General features: G+C 43.2%; 1 protein-coding gene across 1 annotated transcript in view; it reads left to right on the top strand.

The window, feature by feature from the left end:
- The window catches only part of CCNYL1 (cyclin Y like 1), a 50,638-nt gene extending 36,192 nt beyond the window's left edge, over positions 1-14,446 (top strand). Inside the window, exons 8-10 of the mRNA XM_034785522.1 lie at positions 2,409-2,575; positions 9,379-9,541; positions 12,683-14,446. Of these exons, the coding sequence (XP_034641413.1) occupies positions 2,409-2,575; positions 9,379-9,541; positions 12,683-12,799 (447 nt within the window). The 3' untranslated portion in view covers positions 12,800-14,446. The remainder of the gene's footprint in view (positions 1-2,408; positions 2,576-9,378; positions 9,542-12,682) is intronic.
- Positions 14,447-22,309: the final 7,863 nt, after the last annotated feature.

Genomic DNA, 22,309 nt, shown 5'->3' on the forward strand with positions numbered 1-22,309 from the left:
ACCAGAGGGCCGGTGGAGTCATTTACTGGTGGCGGAGAAACAAAATGTGGTTGTGTATAATAATATAGTAGAGACTTTTTGCAGAAATTGGGAGTTTAGAGGAAGATATAGTAATGGACCACCACCCTAAACACCTCTAGAGTTGGGGCAGGGCCGGCTCCAGGCACCAGCTTCTCAAGCAGGTGCTTGGGGCGGCCGCTCCGGAGAGGGGCGGCAGGTCCAGGTATTCGGCGGCAATTCGGCAGACGGTCCCTCACTCCGCCTGGGAGTGAAGGACCTCCCGCCGAATTACCGCAGCTTTTTTTAGATCGCGATCGCGGCTTTTGTTTTTGTTTTTGTTTTGGCTGCTTGGGGTGGCCAAAACCCTGGAGCCGGCCCTGAGTTGGGGGGAACTAACTCCTTTCCCCTTCCATCAGTTGAGGGAGGTGGGCTGCTTCTAATTTATCAGATGTATATTAGCCAGAGACTGATGTAGACGATCGAGCCCCTAAGTGGGTCCAGGAACAGCGCTCTGGTAAGAATTGCAGCAGCTGAGCCGCTTTGCCATTGCAATGCTGGAGCCCCTCCACCCATTTTATCAATATCCAGCTGTTAAGTTTAGTCCTCTGACAAATAGCTGCTTGCAGTATGTTTGATAGTATCTTAAAAAAAAAAACCCACCCAAAACATACATCCATCTCATTATGTCCTTGCTATGTGACTTTGAAAAGTGCAGCAGATAAAGAAACTGAAGATTGACACTGATGGTCCAAAAACCACTTCTGAATTTATATAATTATTCTGGGGGTGTGGACTACTGAAACGTGGGCTTTAGTTGCCTACTATAAAACTATGTGGTAATTTCAGTTTAGTTTCACATCTGGGAGCGGAAGAAATAATGCAGAGATGAGTAGAGGAGGAAAGAATTACAACCAAAAAGAGATAACAGAACTGAGCGTGGCAAAGAAGCAGACTCCTAAAGTTAAGAAATGATTTAATCAAAATTGTGACTGCGAAGGCTAAATAATTACACTGAGCTACTGAAACTCTGCAAACATTTTGTGTTGCTTTCCTGTGTTTGACCTCAGGCATTCTGGCCAATACAAATATTTGGAAATTAGCATTTCCCCTGATCTGAAGAAGTTTGTTTTTAAAAAGTGGACTTCAGCCAGTAGGTGGCTCTATTAGCTATTTGAAAACCTCTGGGATTCCAGTCTAAGGCTACAAGCAGAAGGTTAATTCACTATTTGAGTCAATTTTTTCCATTCAAAAACGTCTTATGAATACACCTCTACTTCGATATAACGCTGTCCTCGGGAGCCAAAAAATCTTACCGCGTTATAGGTGAAACCGCGTTATATTGAACTTGCTTTGATCCGCCGGAGTGCGCAGCCCCCCCCGCTCCCCCCGAGCACTGCTTTACCGCGTTATATCCGAATTCGTGTTGTATCGGGTCGCGTTATATTGAGGTAGAGGTGTAGATGAAAAAGTATTGAAAACATATTGAGGTCACTAAGCTATGGTTCTCTCCAGGCCCTCGCACCCACTTGTGAATGGAGTTTAAAATCTTGATTCACAAGTAGATTTTTTTTTTTCAAAAGTAATTTTTTTTTTTCTATAAATGTGCCAGCTGCTTGGCACATGTAGCTCTGGAGTAAACCTGTATGTACCTCTAGGAAGAGCAGTGTCTGTAAGGAAACCATTGAGATTCAAGCTGCTTGGGGGCTGGTAGAAATCGTATCTGAGGAGGTAGAAAATCCATTGGGAACTTTGAAATTCTGTTTTCTACTTGAGGTTTTGTCACCACCTACCTCTCAGTGCGGCAAGCTGAGACATGAGGGCAGCGCTTACTGAGATGTGTGTGCAGTGGCTACCAATCTGCTTCATGCAGATCGAAGTGGAGCTGTGATGTGATGGAACCTGGATACCACAATGATGGGCATGGGGCAAATAGATGCAATACAGCTTAAGGCTGTGGAAAAAATAGCAAGTATCGCAGCCTGCATTTAAGCCATCTTGCTTTAAACACACCAGCCCAGCCATGAAGAGAGAAAGCTAATGCATTAGAGTGGAGTGGTTAATAATCCTGGGTTGGCATTAATGAAAACGTCACACTGTTGTAAATGACTTTCATTATGAGTCTTACTGGTACAGCAGAGCTTATTGTTAGAAACTGGTTTTACTTCATGCATTGTATTCTGCACTTCAGGATCATTCAGTCCTTTAATATCTTGCATTTAAAATGGAATGTGTAATCTTTTTGAAAGTCTGAATGCTAAAATTCAGTAATCGCCATTAATTCTGGTAGCTTAATGGATTTGGGATAAATAAACGAACATAATTGGTAAAGTCTAATTAAATCTGACTGAACACTTGTTTGGAACTCAAACTTCAGATTGAGATGTCTAAGATGAGTTCTCTTTCTGTAGGTTTACTTGGAAAGACTCTTAACCTATGCGGAGATTGACATCTGTCCTAGTAACTGGAAAAGAATAGTTCTAGGAGCTATTCTGCTGGCTTCTAAAGTTTGGGATGATCAGGCTGTGTGGAATGTGGATTACTGCCAAATATTGAAGGACATTACGGTTGAGGACATGTAAGTTGCAAGTTGGTCAATTTGCTGCTTTCTTAAAAACAATGTTTTTTGGAGAGCTGCCATTATTGTAAAGTTGTCCATTCTAAGGCTGGTATGCAGTATGGAGAACTGAAATAGTTCATGTTGTCTAGCTTCGTTCCCTTGAAAGTAGAATTATCTGTCTGTTAACAGGGAAACTCCGGATAAAAGCGTTCTCTTAGAACAAGTCCATGTTGGTGTTAGCAAAAATTTATTAAAAGTTATTAGTGTCTGCCATTTTCACTTCCTTTAGCCTCATAATAAAACAACAAGCTAGTCACTAATCGATATCACTTTCAGGTTTCTATTTGCTAGTGCAATAAAGAAATACTTCATTTATAGACACAATGGACATCTTTAAAAAAAAATCCATTGAAATTTAAACTAAGAATTGATTAAAATACTTTTTGTTGCTTTTGGATTTTTTTGTAAGAGCTTTCAGGATTAGCTGTGATTTCTCACTCCTGGATCCGTATTCCAGCTTTCAGCCAAATCAGGACACCCCCTTCCGTTTAGTCCAGAAACAGGTGTCTTGTGCCAGAACCTACCGTGGCACATAGGCACCCCTAGTACTGCGACTGCCTTTCTCTTCTGAATGAGTTGTTGAAAGCACTTTCCCATGGTCTCTGCAATCAGTTCTTCAGCTGTATTGCTCATCCTACAAATAAATGTTCCTCTTGCCTATTCGTTTTGTCTCAGGTTCTCCAATTGCAAATCTTAGGAAACCGTGAACCACCTCTGTCATTACAAATAGGCCTTGAGCCCCACAGCTCCTGCTGTGTTCTTGTGGTATTCTGTGCTTGTGTTGATAGATAAAAATGTGTGGAGAAGAGCTGGGTTGGGGGGTAATACATTTTTTGGTTCACAAAACAATGTGAATGTTTTGAACAGTCACACTGTGTCCCTCATGTAGAAGCTTGACTTGTATTTTGTGCCTCACAGCAGTTCATGACTGATTTGCTATGACATTTCCTCACATGTTACCGGAGGCACTCAGGCTAGGACCTGACCATTTGAATCTCTTCTGGCCTAACTCAGAAAGCCTTAAAGGCTCTTGCCATGTGTGAACCAGCTGGTCATTAGTTCTTTTGGCACCTTGTGTGTTTTCCCATCAATAGGGGCTGAAAGATTGGGATTCCCTCAGTGGCCAGAAAGAGACCCAGTATATTGCTTTCCTTAGGACGTCCTGAAGTTTCATACTACTTCAGTGGTGATTGTTTCCAACTCTTTGTTTAGCGAAATGTCTCTTCTTCTGAACTGGGTATGCATTAAGACTGGTCTATGCTGGCTTCAGCAAGCAACTGGTCAAAACCTTCAGGTGCCTCAGCTTCTGGTCAGCAGGATTTCCGGTGCAAGACAACAGGAAGTATTGATCAGCCTGATGCCTTCTTTTTTGTTTTGAACTCCTGTTGCATCAGATTTCTACACTAAACCACTTTATGACATGGTATCTTGAGACCCAGTTGTCTCCAGTGCTGTGGAAGCATTGAGTATATTGAAGTAGAGGTTTGGACTCCCACAAGATGCATTGGTCTCTGAGCCTGCTGTGATGGTCCTAGTGTTAACACACTTACTGGGGTAGTTTAGCTGCTCCTGCGTTTGCAGAAACCTGCAATGCCTGTTTGGGATTAAGGCAGTTTTAAAAATGATTGGAGAGATTTGGATGTTAAGGAGGAAGAGGACTCTTCTGATGCAAAGCATTTCTTTGCTGGGGAAGAAGCCAGTAAGCAAACTCTTTCCAGGATGATATTTAATGTTTACGTAGTATTTTAAGACTCTGAACATGAAATCTTCTAACTTTCTGGATTTGGCTTTCTACAGACTTGAAGATAAGGTTCTTTAAATTTGGAGACCATCTAGGATACAAAGCATACATATTAGGGTATCTGGGGATAGGATAGCATTGCCCATCCACTTCCTTCTGGGCTATTTGATGTTTCTGTGTCCTGCAACCCCAGCTGGGTCAAAGATGGTAGGTAAGTAGTACCTTCAGGGTAGGAACACCAAGATTGTTGCATCACACTTCCTGTTCGATCCTGGTTCTGATGACTACTGCTGTCAGATTAGACACAGATTACAGCACTTCAGGACCATAATCAGAAACGTTGGGTCACCTTTGGATGAAGATTTGCCAGTTCACCTCAATGGCAGATGTCATTGGAAACTACCTGTACTTCATGGACAGATGCTAACTGGAGCTGTGTTAGACAGCCCAGGCACTTGTTAGATTCTCTTCCCAAACAGAATAAAGGTTCTCAAAAAGCTGATTTGGCAGTGTGGCAACAGCAGTGGTATCTATCCCCTTTGATATCAGTGAGATGACAGTATGATAAACTATTTACAGTATTGATGGTTTTCATGAGAACAAGACTGCCTTTTTTAAGACTTCACACACATGTTCAGCAGAAATTCGAGGATCTGCCAAAAGATGGATGGGGAACGTCTTTTAGGCAAAAGTTAAAGGCTAGTCGCAGATGCTAAGCTCAGTCATCCAGTCCTCTTCCAATCAAGTATGGAATAAAGAGACTGCATCAGACAGAAGCCGGCCCACGAGTCTGGTTGCAGGGTTGCTTACAACATCCAAAACTGGTGTTCTGCCTTCCTGTGAAAAGCCAAAGTGTTTCGAGGCTCTAAGACAAGAAATAGCGTCAAGGTTTCTGAGGTAGGGAAACCAGCCAGACTACCAGGATCTCTCTTTCAAAGGATCTTTCTGTTGTAGGGACACCAAAAGCCTTTTTACCTCCACCTCCCCAGGAAGCTTGCATTGCTGTGGACTTGTGCCTCTTAGGCATTAGCTAGCAGGGCTAATTAGCTTCAGAGAATTCTCCAAACTGTCCCCTTGCGAATGCAGTTTGAGACTATAGACAACAACTCCCTCCTGAAAGGCCATCAGAAAATGGGAAGACTTTATTCTAGCTGCTTTCCCTTTTCCCCAAAACCAATGTCACTAGACTTTTATACGGTGAGGACTTAAGCTCTCAAAACCCATCAGCTCTTGGTTTCAATTTACACCTCAATAGGCTCAGTCTCCAAGAGAACATTGTCAAAGCCGCAGTTTAATTATATTTCTTAGTTAATCTTGGTTTTATCTCTGTTCTTAATTATTTATCGTCATGGTATCTAAGCACCTCAGAGAATCCACAAAGCATTGTACATGGGGAACTTCACACTGGATTTGGTGCTTCACTTCTCCCAAGTTCTAGCTGGCTCTTCTATGTGTTAACAACAAAAAAAAAAATTAACAGCCTGATAGAGCTATAATTCCAAGTACACATTCAGTCTGATTCAATATAAAGCAGTTGTGTGTGCTATAACAGTAGGCGTCTGGTTTCTTTCTCAGTAGTAGATTTATAATGCAGAAATGTGAAGGACTCTGCGTATGTTTCCTAAGCACTGTACTTTGGATTCAGCCTCAAACTGAGACTCAAACTTTGACCTGTTGGTTTTACAGGATTTTTTTTGAGGACTAGGGTCTCACATTTCACTTCCCAAATAGTAATTGTACTTTCCAAACAATAAAATATCAGAAAAGAGTTTTTGAGATAATGATCCTTTTAAAACCAACCAACCTTGTGTTTATCATCCTTCACGCCAAAAACATTCCTTTGTTACTGTTCAAGGTATTTCCCTTGGCTTTTACTCTGTCTGCTTGTTTTATACACACCCCTTTCCTGCAGACTGGTCTTCAAGAATGGAGCTCTATTGACTGTTTTTGGAGGAGAGAAGTGGAACTGGTGTTCTTTTAGCAGATACCAGTTGTGATAAATCGCCATTCATCTTACCTCAAAGCACTTGTCTACACTAACAGCATTCTTGAAAAATTTCACACAGGTATCCCTGGTACCGCTGAACTGGTGTTGGCAATGCTGGGGAATCCTGCTGATTGTTAACAGTCAGCATCTCATCCTCTAACCCTGCTAGGAGCAAATTGAATTCACATAGGGCTGAAAACTAAGTTTATTTTTTAAAGATGGGTTTTTCCCTAGTGTAGACAGTTGCTGAGTTGAAGGTTCTGTGATCTTTTTGATCAAGCCTCTCATGCACATGAACAACTTTCCACCATTAGATTGAAAGGAGGTGGCTTATGTTTCACTGCAGGGGTTTAGCCCCTGCTTGAAACTAGAAGCTTAGAACTCTGAGTTTGGAGTTTGTGCAAAACAAACCCAATTGTGGTGGCCTAATGTGATCTAGATCTTTAGGAAACTGCTATTGGTAAGTGATTTCCTCTTAACCAAACCTGACTTAGGCCCAATTCAATCTGTCTCCCTTTAATTAGTACTTGGCAGTGTATTTTTTTTTTTTTTTTTGCCAGTATTAGCTGTTCTGCTGTTTTTAAACTACTTTTCCAATAGTGGGAATTAAGTCCTTTTATTATGTTAATCCTACTGAGCGAAATACCTGGGAAAGAATTTCAGAAATGGTCGTGTTCAGATGTTGGAGACCGCTTTGTAGCAAGTGCTAAGTTTGCTGCAAGTGCTAAGCAGAGCCTTATTGTTTGAGTGACACCAGAGCAGCTGTCCCAGTGCAACTTTTATTTTCCAAACACTTGGGCCATGTCTAAACACAAGCTGCTCCGATTTTAACTAAGGACTTGTCTAAATGGGGAAACTTACCAGTGGACCCATACTAAATAATTATACTGCTGTAGTTATTCTGCTGGTAAATTTCCCTGTATAGACAAGCCCTCAATCAATTTAGAAACCGATCTAACTAAACTGGTGTAACTCCTTGTGTGAACACTCTTAAATCAGTTTGTGTGTCACAAGGGTTTATACCAGTTCCACTTAAATCAGTTTGGTGCAACTTTTGTGTGCAAATAAAGCCTTTCACTCTCTACAGCAGCTGTTAGACCTAGCTGATTCCTAGTAGCCTGTGTGCTTCATTTTCTCTTTGAGCTGAAATTTGGAAGTTCGAGGACTGACTGATCTATCATTCACACCCCTACCTACCTGAGTGGTAATTGCAGAACTGATGAAAAAGATGCTTTACAGTTCTATAGCCACTTATAAACCAAGTAGGCAGTGCCACAGAAGAAGGCATATTTCAGAAATAAACTCACTTTCCCCTATTTATAACACCACTGAAGTGCTTAATTTTGCAGTGTGGTACAGTACTTGGGGTCCCAAATGCATTGGTTAGCTGTTAGAAAATTAGCTTTTTGGAGCTGTGGAAAGTGAACGCTACCTAAAGTCCTCTTATGGGTATATGAATTTAATTTTGATATGAAGGGCAAATGGAGAGGCAACATGACCAAAAGTAAAGCATCAACATTCTGCGTATCTTTATCCTCTGCCTCACCTCAGTCTCCCCAGCAGAAAGTTTGGACCTAGAGACACTTTCTTAATTTCTTAATTGAAAAATTAAAAGAAAATTAATTTGATATTTGGAAACCCTTCTTTACTATAAACTTTTCTGCCTTGATGGATTTTGTCTCTAATCAGTGACAAAATTAACCGTGCAGCTGCTAATCCTGTGAATTACATTGTGCAAAAGAGGGAACATGCTGTTCATTCTTTTGGCTACCTACATTTGTACAGAAAACACATGGGTATTAAGCTTTTGCTAGATTTTTTTTAAAAACTGCTATTAATAGACTTGTTAATCCTATGAAGCATTGTATTTTTACACAATTAAAATGTATTAGTGTAGCAAGAACAAAAGGAATGATGAAGAGTATTTATTCATGGGATAAATCAAGCCCTGATCAGCCGATCATCAAAACATTATCTGATTTACATTTCTATAGGCTTATGACCATATGAACAGGAAATTAATTTTGGCAGTAGGTTCAATGGGACTCAAGTCCACCCTGCTAGAAACTAACATAAAGCTGCTATTCACATTATGAGACCAGCTATCCAACCCAAGACACAATCTGGATGATTCCTCGATTTGTTTTCCCTCTCTGGTGGGGCCATCTTAAAAACATCCATCTTAAAAGCTTCCAAAGAGCAAGAACAACTTACTGATTTTTTGTGTGTGTGACTTACCTTTCAAATTGCATACAGTTTGTTTATACCTGTTCGATACCTGCAATAGCCAAAGAAAGCCTCCCTCCTCCTCCCCCCCCCCCCCCCCCATGTAACAGGTCGCTTCCCACTTCCCTCACCCCAAATGATTTGGACACTACAGATAGTGTAGTGAGTCAAAACTAGTGCCTGTGCTCTGACAGAGTACTTTGTTATCCTGCCTAATGCCATTGAGAAGAAAATTCCTTTTCCCACCTAATGCTGCTTGCTTATTTATTTACCTATTGGAGATGAATCCATGTCGCCTCAAGAGGCTTTTTTCTCTGAGATAATAGCAGCAGCTCTTCATAGATCCATTTGTTGCCGTGGTGATGTGACTACTCCTTTTGTTGGTCCGCCTCTACTTCAATAAACCCCCTTCCTGTTATCCGCCCGGTGAAAATGTCTGCAAGTTCTTCAGAGCTAATGAACAGCATATATCATTCCTTTCATCTGATTGCTAGAGTAGGGCCTTCTGAGAGAACAAGAATGGAGTAGGAATTGTACAGCTGTCCTAATGGAAGTCTGAAGAATGAACCTTCTAAGTCAGTAGAGTGAGTGTGCAACGGTGCAATGACCTTTTTCCCTAAGCTGGAGGTGCGGGGGCTCAGAAGCTGTACCTGGTTTTGAGCACTAGTGAATTAATCCATTGCGTTTTGAAAACCATAGTACAGTACAGTATAACCGGTCATTGTGAAAGTGATTTGTGGTCTGTTCAGCTTGACTTGGTTGCAAATGTTGAATCCCATTTCCTTGTTTCCCTGCTACCCCTTTTAGGAATGAGATGGAAAGACACTTCTTGGAGCTGCTGCAGTTTAATATAAATGTTCCTGCCAGTGTTTATGCCAAATACTACTTTGACCTTCGCTCCTTAGCAGATGACAACAACCTGAATTTTCTGCTGGAGCCTCTTAGTAAAGAGAGAGCACAGAAACTGGAGGTAATGGCCTGAGACTTGGTGAGCTGGGCACTCTGTGGCTGCATAATAACAGCTTCTCTGGCTAATTGTATTATGTGGTGATTAGCAAAACTAAAAAGCTTTTAGAGTAGTGTATGAGAGAGGTTTAACCCCTTAATAATGGGAGTTATCACTTGTAAAACACATTGGTGCTTTATAACTGAAACATATATCCTGAGGAGACGGCGTAAGAGGGGCTTCAGTCTATTTAGGTCCTTAAATAAAACACAAGGCATTAGTTTCTGGAACTGTAGTTCGGCTAGGCCACTTAATAGTAAAAGCTGTGTTCGTAATGGACTGTTTTTCTCTTTCCCTGGTCACTTCTCCTTTCCAAGCGCCCTAAAACATCCATTTCAAACCTGTTGAAATTCAGGTTTCCATAGCACCTAGTGCACAGCTCCTTTTTGAGCTTTAAAGGAGTTCTTAATGCTCCTAATTATGATTTATTAAACTGGATGTGGAGGTGGTAGTTTCACTTCACAACTTGAAAAAAATCACTGTGAACTAATATCCTTTATCAATGGAAAGAACTATTTTATGAATAATCTTGAATCTCCACTTAAATGTTATGTACTATAACTGACCTAGCAGAACTTGGCTAGTAAAAATACCCCCTGCCAGAGAGTCCTCATGACTGCCCTAAGAGCTCCATTACTGTTCTCTAGGATCCAAGCTCACTTAATTAAAACAGACATTGCTTTTCACAGCACAAACCTTTCTTCATGGTTGCTTTAACATGATGCTAGAGTACAAGGAGAAGCATTTGAACGGCATATAAATTACATGGGAACCCCAGGCAAAACTTCTGTCAGGGTCAACTCAATCCCTTCTCTTTCTGAGGTAGATACATTGACTACCATGCAGTCTGGTCTTTAATTTGAGACCTTACAAACAAACACTCTGTGTAGACACTAAAAGGTCCGATAGCCCCTTTCATAATAGAGTTTTGCTACTTTATTCTTGGCCCAAACCACTTTTCATCCACACCCCAAAAATTGTGCAGCATGCTGGGTTCTTAACTCCATTTCAGAAATGGCTGCATTTCAGAAGGTGTGATCACTTACTGATCCTTTGAAACAGTAGACAAGAGATGCCTAAAAATGGAACTATATCACTTCATGATTTTTCCGCAGATTTTGTTTTGCTTTTCTTTTTTTTTCAACCTTTAAGTAACGTTAAAGCTAATACTGTCACTAACTGCTTCTGTGATTATAGTGCAGCTCTGGGCAGGGAATGTCTTTTTTTTTTAAGTTGTTTGTACCAACACCTACCACAGCGGGGTCCAGGACGGGGAGCTCCCAGGTACTACCGTGCTACAAATAATAAATGTTTTTATATTTGAGCACGCCAATAATACTACTACTAATCTATTCCTCAGAAAATTGTTCTCTAATCTGTTCAGTACATAGGCAGATGTGGATGAGTTCTGGACAGGCGTGAGCCCCAGTTTTGCACTTCTTTGCTTCAAATATTTGGGTGCCTGTTATTCAATATTACTTCACTGAATGGTTCTCAGCACAGCATATGATTTGCCACAACATACTCACTAATGTGCATATATATGAAAAATATTTACTGCATATTCTGTGATTTAAAACGTTTACAATTTACAAAGTATTTGCTAAACGTTTTTTTCTGAATTTAAAAACAAACCTGCCTTTGGCTTAAAAACACAAAAAGGTCAGTTTGGGAGCTTGTCTTAAGCAGCGAATTAGTATTCCAGCAGATTGAAAACTGATTTGCACCATATGGGGGAGTGGGGCTTAATGTGACACATGGGTTCCTTTCTGATGGATGTGCTCGCATTAATGCCAAAGAGAGGTTTTGTCTGGTCTTGCAGCGGGGGCTTGTGCAGCCAGTGTCTCAAAGCATGCCACTCTTGAGCCAAATGAATGCCTCCAGAAGGAGGCTGACAGAAAGAAATGTAAATAATTATTTTAGAATACACTTAGCAATCTATTCATGCTGAGAAGCACTGCTCACCTTTTGAACTTTGAGAATATTGGGCTGAGCAGAATGGGTGCTACCCTAGAGGGAAGGTGCAGTCTCTTTACTGAATGAAGAGCTGTGAAAGCTCATCTGGTGATGGTGGTAAATTTTTAATGGAAGTTAATACTCACAACTGACATTCTGAGCCTAATAGTAACAGCTCAGCATACAAATAGAAAGTGACACCCTTCTGTATGTATTTATTTGCATTATGATGGCCCCTAGAGGCCCCAATCACACTGTCGTGAAGCGTTTCTAATCGAATTAGTTGACACACAGATTTAGTGGGAATCTCACTACTGGAATAACTGCACCCCAGTGTACATGCTGCTTTAATCATTCAATAAACGGAGCTACTCTGCAGTTTAGTTAAAGCAGTTCAAATACTAAATACAATTCTCAGACCTGTGTTAATAGGACATTGCCTGCACTAAAGCAGGGTGGATGGTACTGTACAGTTCAGCACCAGGATCTCCTTATTGGATTCACAAACCCTTTGGGTTACAAACGTCAGCAAAAAGTTGTCTGGCTCAGGAAGTGCAAAAACACCAGCCCTAATAAATTTCCCTTTCAAATTCTCCACTATACACCCTAAGAATCCTAGATGGTTATGTTGAGAGGGGGGTGGTGGGGAACCAGCAGCCGCCTGTAACCTCTTCCTTCATGGCTTAGGAATCTCTAGGATCCCTCCTGAGCCTCATATCCATAGCCTGGGCTCCAAACCTCATCTATTTACATGGAGTTGTGAGTGGAATTTGCACATGAACACACATCCTTCAAGTTGGATCCCAGATTTCCATTAAGCTGTAGAGGCTGGTATAAGATTTAAGTTGCTTAGAGATGTGGAGATTGAACTGCATTTAAAAATCATAATCTCCTGTGACTAATAATGATACGGGTGAACATGGGGAGAGATCCTTAAAGATGCAGTTTCTACAGCCCCTTAATGTTTTCCCTCAACAAAAGGTTTTTTTTGGTAATAGCCTACCCAGGGCAGCAGCCAGTAGTGTCACTGAAAGATATAGGCACTGTAAGTGCTTGGTCCATTAGCGTTGCCGTTGTAAGAGCTTTCTTAAAATGTTTGAACGCTTCTAATTCCCGCATTCATTCTTTTGTATCTGAATGTATTTACAGGCTATCTCCAGGCTCTGTGAGGACAAATACAAAGACTTGTCCAAAGCTGCTATGAGACGATCTTTCAGTGCTGATAATTTAGTTGGTATCCGTCGTTCTAATGCCATCCTCTCCTGAGGAGAGAGAAGGGTGCAGCACCGTGAAGCCAGCGTACGTATGAACCGGAGGAATACCACCACTCCATGCACATAAGCCAGCAGTGATGGTGTCTTCCAGTAAGGGGAGGAAGGATAAAACCAGCCAAGGGACCCCAGAGCCTGAGGAGCATATTCCATTCAAAAAATGGGACCTTGTCAAATCAGTGCTCCTCCTTTAAATGTATCCAGAGGTGCAAAAACAAGCTCCCCACCTCCCCCCCACAGATGTTTGCTTACTGTGTAGGCCTATAGCTGTGAATGATGAGGTTTTTAATAATGAGTAGTTTTAAATTTTAGAATTTAAACACTAACCACGTGACGATAGTTACAATGTTCTTCCCTCTTCTCCCGGTCATCCAGAATCCTGCTGCGTTTGCCTTTCAGAGTGAATGCAGTGCTCTCACACACAAAAAAAAGAGGACTCTAACAAAGTATAAAGCCACTCTGGAGTTCGAAATGGTAGCATAGATAAGTGTTGAGGGGTTTTGCTATTCAAAAGCTGCTATTATTGGTGATGAGTTCAAAACCAAGAAGCTGTTTGAGCAGGATATAATAACTGTACCAGCAGTGTCGTTCCGGTAGAGACTGTCACAGGATTTGGAATGTTTTGGTTGGAAGCAGAGAAATGGTGTTACATATTGATTGTTCAAATGTATAGGGTCCATGCTGCATTTCTTGTGAACTATGGTGCTTCTCACTTTCTAATACTTTTACTACTGCTTAGGAAAATATGCATCCTGTATATCTTTCTGAGGCACTGAATGAGAGAGAGCTGTATTGGAAACAAAGTCACTATCCCAAACAATGTGGCAATCCAGTGATGAATAGCCTACTGCATTGCTTCTCTGAATTCTTCCACTACAGATCCGTTCTGCTTTATGCAGTGGAGTTCTGACAAAGTTGATAAGATTATCGTGTCTGTTTTGGTTCCCTTAGACTTCCTGCTTTCAGATGGGGGTTTACTTTTGTGGTGGGACAGTGAGTTCGAGGATCCTGGACTCACTGATAGGGGTAGATACTTATTCCCAATTAGCACATAAGATTTCGTTCAAAGGAGTTCTTAAAAAAAAACAAAACTCAAATGTATAAGTTGTCAGACTTATTTTTTTGGAGAAGTGAACATTATAACTTGTGTAACTCTGCTTTTCCTGAAGATAGAGTTTACTCCTCCAGAATGAGAATTTGGGATGAAGTTTCCTTTCAAACTTCAAAACTCTAAACAGGATAAGTATTAATAGACTTTTCCTGTTACTAACCCTTATACCTCCTTCTCCCAGTTCTAGATAGATCAGTATGGCACAAAGTGCCTAGAAATGACATTAGTTCCTAGGACAAATTCTGTTCAACCCTGCTTCCATCCAAGGTCCAGTAAGTTATCAAGTCCCCATGCCTTTGAGATTAGGAACTTCTGAGTATAACAATTTGGCAGCATTCAAACTATTTAAATATGTATAGTATTTTAAAGTTTGCAAATCTACCAGCTCCAGCCCCGCAATCCATGGAACTTGGAACTTCAGGTATTGATCACGATTCAATTTTGAAAATAATGCTACATCTTCAGGTGGTTTTCCTTTCTCATGTTTGTATTAAAAAAAAAAAGCTAATAATAAACTCTATTTTAATTAAAGCTAAAGGTGGTTAGAGTGTTCTGTACCATTTTCTGAGTTTGTTTGCAAATAACTTGTTGAACAGATTAAAATGAAGACGTGGCCCTGTGTGGCTACTTTAGAATCTCACCAAATCTTAGTCCTATGGTGTGTGAAATCCACCCCAGTATGAGCTGATTAAAGTTTTTGTCTTACCACCTTTATCTGAAAATATCCCTTAGGAGCCAAAAATGAATATTAGAGGTGTGCTGGGGTCATACAGTTTGCAGTCAACTGCAGTTTGTGTGTTTTAAGCTGAAGGAAGGGTATGGCTGACTGACAACTTCTGTGATTCCAGGTCCTATTTATTAACATTTGTGAACAACAATGTTTAAGTAACTAATGGTGACTGGTAGATTTTTGGTTTAAATGCAAGAAACTTGCTGGAGGTAACTTGTCTCACGCTGCTGCATTAGTCCTCCTTTTGAATCTACTCTGGAGCGAGGTTAGCTGCTTTTAATTTCCAATCTGATTTTTCAGGTTGACCTGTAACCTAATTCTTACAAGTCTGTGTTTTAGTTAATACTCTGCAACCTGATTTGAACTTTCTGAGGTGAATATAAACACACTTTTCCTGTGCTTATTTTGCTGATTGGTTATACAGCTTTCACAAACGTAGCAGGTGCCTTCTGGCACTTCTAAGGAAAGCATCACCTGGGCCTGGTATTCATCTTTTCTTTGACAGATGAAATAGTGAAGGATGTAATAGCACAGTAAGAAAAGATTTATGATCCTGGTTTGTAGGCGCATGACCGATCTTAGGATGTGTCAATAGACCTCTTCCTAACAGTGTGGGAGGATTGGAAAAAACTCCCCACAAAGTAACATGAATCTGCAGGACGTATTGCTAATCTTTTGTGTAGCTAGTACAGGCGCTAACTGCGTCTGACTCCTCATCACCAGACTGAAATCAGGAGCTGCCTTTGTTCAGTGGCATTTTAAGTTACCAAGTATCATGCCTGATATGTGGGGCTGCAACAGCATGGGGCATCTGATGACACGTGCAAAATAGATAAAATCTGAATTTGAAAAAGTCAGTTTACCTTAAAAATCAACTTTCATTGATGCATTAATCTGACAGACTGGCTAACAAATTGCTACTTATCAGTCAGAATGCTCATTCTCTCCTTTCCACCTCCCCTATATGGAAATCCACTGTTCAGCCAGCCTTTGGTGACCAACCCCTACAGATGTTATATGCAGTGTAGTTCTAGCTGTCAGTCCCAGGATATTAGAGACGAGGTGGGTGAAGTAATATCTTTTATTGGACCTTTCCGGGACCTGAAGAACTCAGTGTGGCTCAAAACCCGGTCTCTCTCTCCAACAGAAGTTGGTCCAACAAAAGCTATTACTTCATCCACCTTGTTTCTCCAACCTGTGAAAAATATCTTGTATGAAATTTCTACACAGTAAGATATTTGTGTGGAATCATCTTTTACTTTCTCTGCATTTCTACTGATATTTCAGTGTTCTTCATTTTAGGTGTAGATGATCATATTTCTATATTATAGATACTTTGAGTCTCCTTACCCATTGGTTTACATCTTTGCATTAAAAGCTATTGAAAATGACTTGGGGAGGAATAAAAGGTATGCTCTTTTTGCTGCTTCTTGATGGTATAAAGGCAGGAATATTTTTAGAACACTTGTTTTGGAAAAGCAAGTCCTTACTACCCTGTTTTTTGCAAGAGGAGTCGGTGGTTGATTGGAGAACTAGTGAGATTTTGCTATAACCAAACTGAAATCTGAGCTATTGAGGAGGGGGAAGTGATTTTTAATCTATTTAAAACAGTTAAATAGGAGTTAACAAAAGAAACTGACAACCGCTTGTGAGAAACATCCATTCCCCTTTTGTTGAGGACTTAACTCCCACTCCAGTGCTCTAGTTTTCCAGCAAAAACACAAAAGACAAACCTTTAAAATCTGCTCTTCAACCTCAGAGAAATTGGGGATATTACATCTTTTGGACCTTTATACATAGAAGCAGCAAAGAAGTTGGGTTTTGCTTTTTGGTGCTGTAGGACACCTTAAGGAGAGACAGCATCTGTGTGTTTCAAAGGGAATCTTACCCAGTTTTTCCCCGGGAAGCATGGTGTTTTTAGAAAAGGCTCCCTAGAAGGTGTCAACCGTGCTGTTTCAAAAACAAGCCATTGCTAAGAGGGAATTTATTCATAATCACTATTGGAAATGTCCCTTTAAAAACAGTAATGAGATTTTATTATAGAGGACAAGTTAATTCTTTTTCTCTCTCTGCCTATGAGCCAGCCTGGCAGGATAGATCAGTGTGTGCATTGGGCTATGTGTACTGGGTATAGATAACCCAATGAAAAATGCCTACCAATCCAACAGTTGGATACTTAAATCTTTGAGCTGCAACACTGTCATCTTCTAGTCGTAGCTGTGACACTCAATCGCTGGCAGCAAATTGCCCAGCTATGTGCTTGCTTCAATGCAGGCTAGTTAGATTCAACTCCGCTCCCATCCACAAGTAGTGTTAGGTGGAGATCAACGCTCTGCTAACCATTCATTGATACGGGCTTAGTCTGATAGAATCCCAGCTGAAGAATGCAAACTTGCTTCAGCGCAACCTTTGCCCTTTGGATACAGGAACTGTGTGTTTTGTTGCTACGGCAATTTAGTATGAGACCCACTTAAAGTGGGTTTGGCAGGTAGGAGGACAAGTACTCCTGGGATAGAATAAATGTCAACACCACCCAGATTTTTACCAAGAAAAGGCATCAGGCATAATGTGGGCAAGTGGAGGAGGAGGAGAAGGGAGCGATTTGAGGCAAGCGCTGAAGGAGAGAGAGATGGAGTACGTGCTACAGAGTATGTTCCACGCACTGAAGTAGGGATGGCTGCTGGTCAATGGTGAAGTGCAAATCTGAATAGTGGAGAGAGCTCCACCAGAAGGAAGTGGTGGTATCTCTTCAGACCTAATTTCCATACAAGAACGGCTATACTGGGTCAGACTAAAGGTTCATCTAGCCTCGTATCCTGTCTTCTGACAGTGACCAATGTGCCCCAGAGGGAATAAACAGAAAAGGTAATCATCAAGTGATCCGTTCCCTGTTGCTCATGTAGTTCTTGCGTGACCTGTACCCAGTTTTTGTAAGAAATATCCATCCTTACGTGATGCATGTTCTCCTGCCAAGTGGCATACCAGAGATAAATGCAGAAAGGATTTATAGAGTGCACCAAATTACACCCCTCTTTTCTTAAGAGCATTGTCACTCTTGTCCTTAACACTCACGTTTACCTTCCTTTCTCATGGTGCATGGTATCTTAGAAGTTGTGAGCGCTCTGGGTCATTGGACCTGATCTTCCTGTCTCTCTCATCTCTGTGGCTCCATTGAATGACTGCTGATTTGCTGTACTGGGGGTGGCGAATTAGGCTAACCTGTCAGTTTGTAAAGGCTATGCCTATTCTAAGAACTGGGGAGGAGGGCAGCAGCAGGAGGAGACTAATCCAAGATACAGAAGTTTGTCCCCTGTAGTGCAGTTCCTAAACTTGCCTCACAAGACTAAGATCTCTACAGCACCTGTTCCCTGCCAGCTCTTACGTGCTGTGCAAGACAATGGAAGAGGCAGCAGCTGCCCTGAGATTGGTCTGAATAGACAGATACGGACTGAACGCACCCTGGGGGACCTAGATTAGTGATGAGATGCCTAATCGGGGGATAAACTATTCCAATGGCTTACTTGTTAGTAAGGGACTGACTAGCTCAGGTGACTAGCAACCTGCCACCTACAGTAACCAGCTTCCTTCCCCAGCTATAGGGATGAACTCTGGACCAGCGCTGTGCTGATTCCTGGTGTGCCACTTCTGTACACCTCCTATTCACCTACGCATTCTAACTCCCCATGCAGATCCAGGCCTCCAAATCCCAGAGTATGGCAGACTCCAGGAGAGGGGAAGGCTGGAACAAGACGAGACCCAGTGTGTGTTTTAAAGGGTGTATTTAAAAGGAAGTGAGTGTGCCCTAGTTTATTAGAAAAGGCCCCATTCTGAGAGGTGCTGCAGCCTCTCTAACCAAAGGAAGTTGTGGATCTTGATGCATGGCAGGATCAGACCCTGTGACCATCTTATTTGCACTGATGGAGAATGGCCAGACAGGTATTGGTGCCTTGGAATCGTAATCTTGGGGGTCAGTGTCCATGATCACTTCTGATAGCGCTGCTTGGGTGACAGAAATCCAGCCGATGCTAGCCGTGCACACTTCAAAGCTAACTGGATAGCGGAGTGCTGCGTGATTAGTCACAAGTGAGCAAGTCTTAACGCCGAGCCTCCCTATTTTAAATGCTCTTCCTACAGCATGGGTACCTTTTAGACTGAATCCTTGCAAAATGAGATGTTACCTCCTGCAGAGGAAGATTTCCAGGGTCTGTCTTGTGGATTATGTGGGTCTGCACCAAATCTGGACACAAGACTGAGATTGGCATACACTCCTAGTTGACTGAAACTTGCTTGACTGTGTTAACTGGTAAGTACCAAAGGACAGGTGTGTGGTGCTTGAGTTTATTGCTTGATAAGGACCTGACGCTATTCCAAGTCAAAAGACCCGTACATTTTATAGTTAAGGACCTGACACTATTCCAAGTCAAAAGGCCTATGCTCTAGCTATGTGGTGTTACCTGGAACAGTCAGGGCAGTGCACTTTACAGGAGCTGTTATGGACACAAGCCAACAGCAATGCTTGCCTTGAAAGTAACTCTTGATCTACGTGTGTTTACCCCCCCCTTTTTTTTTTAAAGTCACAGAAAAAACCCCAGACTCCCCCCCCCCCCCCCCATTTCTGTAACATTTCCTTACAAGGCTTTGTTTATAACCTGTGTGAAGACTTCTGGTGGGATTCCACTAGCTGCATTCCTATTTCCTGCAGGGAAATGTGACATGTTTATTATTTGTATAATAATGCCTGGAGTCCCCAATGTGGGAATAGGGCCTCATGGAGCTAAGCACTACTCCTATAAGCCCTATTTCATTGCCTCAGGGCTAGTCTCAGCACATCCCTTTCAGTGCCTCCTGCTGGTAAGAAATGGGGGGAAAACATTCTCCAGCACGTTCATTTCCCCCTCTGTTGTTCCTTTTATTTTGCTCTACCATCATCAGGAACAAAGAAATAAAAATAGACACTTTTGTTTTCTCATAAATAGCTAATCTCCATATTTTTTCTTTGAATAAAATCTCAGGTTTTCTTCAACTTTTCACAAAATAGAATACATACAAAGTTACTTCTTAAACAAACAAAAAAAAAAGTCACAGGGTCAGCAACTGAAGTGTGTGAAGTCTAATGCGGGTAAGTGTAGGCCCCACCCACCTGGGCACAAACTAATGTCTCTTTACCCACCTCCTGCTTTTAGTTGCTGCTGACAATGCAGTGGTGAAAATTTGGAGAATCCTGAAAGCCAGGGCAAGTAAAGTTTCAGCCGTTATGATTGTCTGTAGCAAAGATTTGTCACTAGCCTAAAGCTATCTTGACCACTGCTTCACCTATGCTCAAATTTTTTCCAGTAGTCCACAGTTTGCAGCTGATTTAAAAAAAAAAAAAAAAAAAAAACTGCACTGATGCAGTTACACTTGAAGAAGAAAAATCCTTTGATGTGGTTTTGTTCAAAGTATTGAATGAAGCATGTCTAGCTGTGCCTACACAAGGCCACTACACCAAGAGCCAGGTAAGACTGGGCCTGAATTTGACCACTGTAAAATGAGTCAGGATGCTGGACTACACCCCACAACTAGCCCCAGTGGAGCTAGGCTGAAACTGCCTTATTAATGAGAACAAACCTGTCTCGAAGTTCACTAAAACTCTCTAGTATATACAGACCAGCTTCCATAGTACAATTATTTACAGTGTGTAACTGAGCCATCTCCAGGTGAAGGACCCTTCCGTCACAGCTGCTGCTAACTTGTGCTGGGGAAAGTTATTGCCCAGCTGCTGGGGGCTTGTTCATATTCCCACCACTACCACTGGCCATCCTTGGTTTACTGGCTGGGTGGGGGCTTGCTTTCCATCTTGGTTTCTGATAAGCAGGGGAGTAGAATTTTGCCTATAGAGCTGCCTTGGGAGGAAGGGGTGTAGAGCTTTCAAACCCTGGCCAGCTCAGGGAGCAGGTGCTCTCTGGCGCTGCCATGGCTATCTGGGGTGGTGCAACTCAGCAGGGAACATTCACCTGCTTCTGGGGAAATCAGGGTTTTTAGAGCTTTCCCCCTCACTCCTCCTACTGCCCACACAGCGAGAGGCCTCTCGACTCAGGGGCCTGGGCCTTGAAATATCCTGCTGCTGGGGGGAGGGGCTATGTCCCTTTTTGTGCCTGGGGAGTGCAGGTCAATGCACCAGCCCTGTCCCCTTACCCATGTGGGTCCTGCTGACTGAGTGCTCACTGCTCAGTGCCAGTTTTAAACCTGCACCACTTTATAGTCCAAAAGCAGGTGTTGGGCTACTGCCACATTGCATCAAAGCTGGAGGCTGGTGCAAGGACAGGTTGGGGGCGGGGAGGTATTAGGCATTGGCTTAGCAGAAACTGAAGAGCACCCTGGGGTTTTATTCCTAAATTTAGTTCCAGGGAGTGGAAGCAGCTCCTCGTGGGAAACTCAAATCAACTGGGGGGTGGGGGGGCGCTGCTCCTTTGATAGAGTTGGCAATTCCTGCCCCTTAGCAGCCAGGAGCTTCGCCTCCAGCTCCCCATGCTGGGTAAAGCAGAGGGCCCAGTTTGGCAATAGCTCCTTCCTCCGACCTCGTTCAGGCCTGCGACTGCGGCCTGCTCTGCACTGGCTGACTGTAGGGGGAGCAAACGCCTTCATGTGTGGCCGTGTTTAGGCAGGTGCACAGGGAGGGGAAGCGCCCTATCAATTGCACTCCTGTGCCCCAGTCATGAGGAGGGAGCAGTGAGCCACTGCTGCCAGCTTTCCAGGGGGAGCTCATTCTCCCTCCCAGGGCTAAAAACCCAGGCAAAGGGGCCCGGTGCTCCCTGACCGCTCGGGGAGCCTGGCTTAGGAGCAGCCCATGACATTGACATGAGCCGAGGCAAGTCGCCACGTGCTCCGGCTGAAAGGGGATCTGACGGGAAAGGGGCGGTGCTTGGGCCCCGAGCAGTGTGTCCAGTTCAGGGGCAGCCGCAGAGGAGCCAGCAGCCTGGTTCACGCCGGTGGTGGAAAGTCGCCTCCCGCTCCAGCGTGTCCCGGGGGAGAGCTCCTGTCAGCGCCCAGCCGCTGGAGCAAGGCCGGCGGCCGCTGCTTTGGCTCTAGGGCGCTTTAATCCGCCCGTCAGCCCAGCCCAGCCCTACTGCTGAAGTCGGAAACCCGGGCGGGCGGCACCTGCCTAGACCAGAGCGGCGGAGGAAATGGCAAAGCCGGTTTCAATAGAAACCCCCTGGCCCTGGTTCCCCGGGGGAGTGAGAGCCAGGCCAGTGCTACTGCAGCAGGCCGTGGCCTGGGCTCAAGCCCGCTCTGAGCGGCCGCTCGGCCTCTCCCCCCGCAGAAAGGGCAAAGGGCGCGTTGAGCTTTGCTTGCCCGGCTGGGGGAGAGCGGGCCTGTCCGCTAAGAGCTGGCCGGCGATTGGCAGGCTCGCCTCGGGCGTTTTAGGCAAAGCCCTAACCCACTGCAAGAAGCAGGAGGGAAAGCGAGGGGAAAAGGCGGCAGTAAACTCCGCCCGGGCAGGCTGAGGCAGGCGCAGATCTTTGCCCAGCTCAAGACGGTGGCAAAACTTCCAGGTTGCAAACACGGTTAGGCTTGAAGTGCGCAGCGCCAATAAGCGACCGCTGGCAGCCGGGGCCTTTTCCCCTCCCCGGCCCTTTAAGGGAGGATGAAAAGCGCCCCCCCCCCCCCGACACTTAGTTTTTGTA

Source organism: Trachemys scripta, chromosome 11 (assembly GCF_013100865.1).
Source record: "Trachemys scripta elegans isolate TJP31775 chromosome 11, CAS_Tse_1.0, whole genome shotgun sequence".
In the NCBI taxonomy this organism is placed as follows: Eukaryota; Metazoa; Chordata; order Testudines; family Emydidae; genus Trachemys; species Trachemys scripta.